This window comes from Protobothrops mucrosquamatus, unplaced genomic scaffold (assembly GCF_001527695.2).
Source record: "Protobothrops mucrosquamatus isolate PMUCROS unplaced genomic scaffold, P.Mucros_1.0 scaffold530, whole genome shotgun sequence".
NCBI classification, from domain to species: domain Eukaryota; kingdom Metazoa; phylum Chordata; class Lepidosauria; order Squamata; family Viperidae; genus Protobothrops; species Protobothrops mucrosquamatus.
Window position 1 is genome coordinate 172436 of NW_015386837.1, and position 2858 is coordinate 175293.

The window sequence follows — 2858 nt, forward strand, 5'->3', positions numbered from 1 at the left end:
GCGGCCGCATTTTGGACTAGCTGGAGCCTCCGGGTGCGCTCATAGAAAAACTCTATTATTCATTCCAGCCACTGATTTGGGGATATTTACATCCCTTTTTGGTGAAATTGTGATTGTAAGAGAGATTTTGGCAAAAGTGCAGATGGTTTACTTACTCAAGTTGCACCTGTCCTTTGATTTCAAAATAATACTTTTTGTTCCTGCAAGCAGCTGAAAAGTGTGCAATTTCTTATATCTTCTTTCCCAGGTTTTGGCAGAACCCTGGAGACTTTCAACAAGTCAAACACCTCAACAACATATTGATCTGGATAAGAATCCTGGAATGGAATCCAGTGGTGGAGGCTTTGGACCTGTACGTCTGCATGTATTTTATTTTAAACATATAGTATTACAAATCACCTCATGTCCAACCACATTATCCACCATATAATGCTGCTGAATTATTTATCAATGTAAACATGAACTTTATGAACCCTAAGCTTTCATATCTAAGGAAAAGAGCAAAAATACAATTAAATGAGTTGTTGATCAGAAATGTCGTATTTTTAAAAGAACTGATTGAACAGCATTAGATGAATTGTTCTTCTCATAACCTAAGCAATTACCCCAGTTTCCATATTCTAATTTCTGAGATGGGTAGAATCTATTATTCTACCTGTCAGTGAACAGTTTACCAAAAGGCTGAGATGTTAACATTGCTTGAATATTGGAATAGATCAGAGAAGGGGAAAGTTCTATTTGTTATTGTTATGTATTAGCTGCCCAACCAATAATATATTAAAAATCTACAAAAATAACTTTAAATAATGCACTATATAGTTTAACCAAACCCCAGCTGAAAGATTCTGCAAAACTGAATATGTTATTAAATGTTTTTCTTTTTTATATTTTATGAAATTAACTAATAATAAAGGTAGTACAGAACCAAAAAACAAATTAAGATTCATTATTGTAAATATGACTGCTATATATATCAGCAAATAAATGCTGCTTTGATAGCTTCTTATCCCTCTAGTATTGTCTAATATCAACTTAAGACCACTTGTTACATGATAGACAGAAGTACCAGACTAAATAAATTTATTCACTATTTTAGAACAATATCAGGAATTGATATAAATTGATACCATATCATGAAAATGATACATTCACCACAGTTGTTTAAAAAACACCAAACAGGAAGATGATTAACTTTTATTATGCAATTTTTTAATTCTCAAAAGGACCATTCATAAATCATTTTCAGAGAGGTTTCTCTGATAACAATAACATTAATTTATAATTTTTTGTCAAATTGAATTCTGTTTTTTCCCCAAGAAGTGATATTCCCCCATATATGTTTCCTATCAAGAGCAGTGGTGGCGCAATAGTCAGAATGCAGTATTGCAGGCTAATTCTGCTTACTGCCAGCAGTTTGGCAGTTCAAGTCTCACCGGCTCAAGGTTGACTCAGTCTTTCATCTTTCTGAGGTCGGTAAAATGATGACCCAGATTGTTGGGGGGGGGGCAATGTGCTAACTCTGTAAACTGCTTAGAAAGGGCTGTAAAGTACTGTGAAGCGGTGTATAAATCTAAGTGCTATTGCTACATAATTTCTTAAACAAATCCATTAGATCATCTAAATTCGTTATCATTCAATAAGGCTAGTGTTTAGTGATGGTGCCATTTGCCTTAAATAAATTTGATTAATAATTGTGATTAATTGAATGCATGATTTAACTACTGAGGTTATATCAATTTGGGGAAAAAGCAAAGGGTTCCTATCAACCAAAAGGTTGAGAGGGCATGGTATATTAGCCTGACATTCCCTTCAATTCTTCCCAGAATGATAAACTGTTTTCACATGATGCCTGCTTTTATTGAAATATAAAAATGTGTCCTATTATGGAGCACCTTTTATTGGACTTTAAAATCAAAATAGTCTTGAAGTGATTTGTTATGGACATGTAGAGAACTGAGGTATTCTATGTACATTTTCTACAGGTTGCTGATGATGGTTATGGAGTGTCTTACATTATTACGGGTGAGGATCTCATCAACTTCCATGTATCCAGTAAATTTTCATGTATTGAAACAGTAAGTATTTTATTAATTTTAGGGCCTATTACTCTCCTGTAGCCCATTTTTGTATCTCAATTGCTTATCTTAACAGAAAATTGGATCTACAAGAAACAGTATAATATACATTATTGGTTTTAAAATAATGCCTAATATTTTTAGATAATGTACTTCAATATTCCAAATAAGCAAGTGTATATTCTGGTTACAATAAACAAAGGTTGGAAAATAGAGAAGCCACCTGCAACCCACTATAGGGTTTGTTTCTGTCTTATTTATTTTTTATCAAATTTTTATGCCATCTGACTCCCAACAATTCATAACAAGTAAAACAAGGGTACAGTTAGTAAAAGGTAATTAAAAAAATAACAAGAACAACAAACTGAGCAGAAAGACCTGGGCAAAATGCCTTGTATTCAAGGCCCATCAACAGCCAAGAGGGAGCCTTCTGGTTCTTACAGGGAACCTCCTTCCAAACGACAGGTGCAGCTGCAGAGAAGTCACATTTCTGGGATCCCAATAGATGACGTTCATCAAAAGAACCCAGACTGCTAGATTAGTTGTCTAGATTATCTGCTAGACAGATACATCCAGGATCAAAGATTTATTTATTTATTTTATTTAATTTAATTTATATCCCGCCCTTCTCCCAACGGGACTCAGGGCGGCTCACAACATATTTAAAACAAAGGCATATATACAATCCCCCCCTGTAAAACCGAATTAAACCAAATTTTAAAGTTGTGTTATTTCGAATTCCTTAAAATGAACCCAGTATAAAATCCTCCCTAGGCCAGGTCC

General features: G+C 34.1%; 1 protein-coding gene across 3 annotated transcripts in view; it reads left to right on the top strand.

Moving 5' to 3' along the window:
* LOC107288323 (carnitine O-palmitoyltransferase 1, liver isoform) overlaps positions 1–2858 on the top strand; it is a 45161-nt gene that overhangs the window by 38860 nt on the left and 3443 nt on the right. For all 3 annotated transcript variants that reach the window (XM_015816931.2, XM_015816930.2, XM_015816932.2), the window contains exons 18-19: positions 248–352; positions 1983–2075. In XM_015816931.2, coding sequence (XP_015672417.1) covers positions 248–352; positions 1983–2075 — 198 coding nt within the window. The remainder of the gene's footprint in view (positions 1–247; positions 353–1982; positions 2076–2858) is intronic.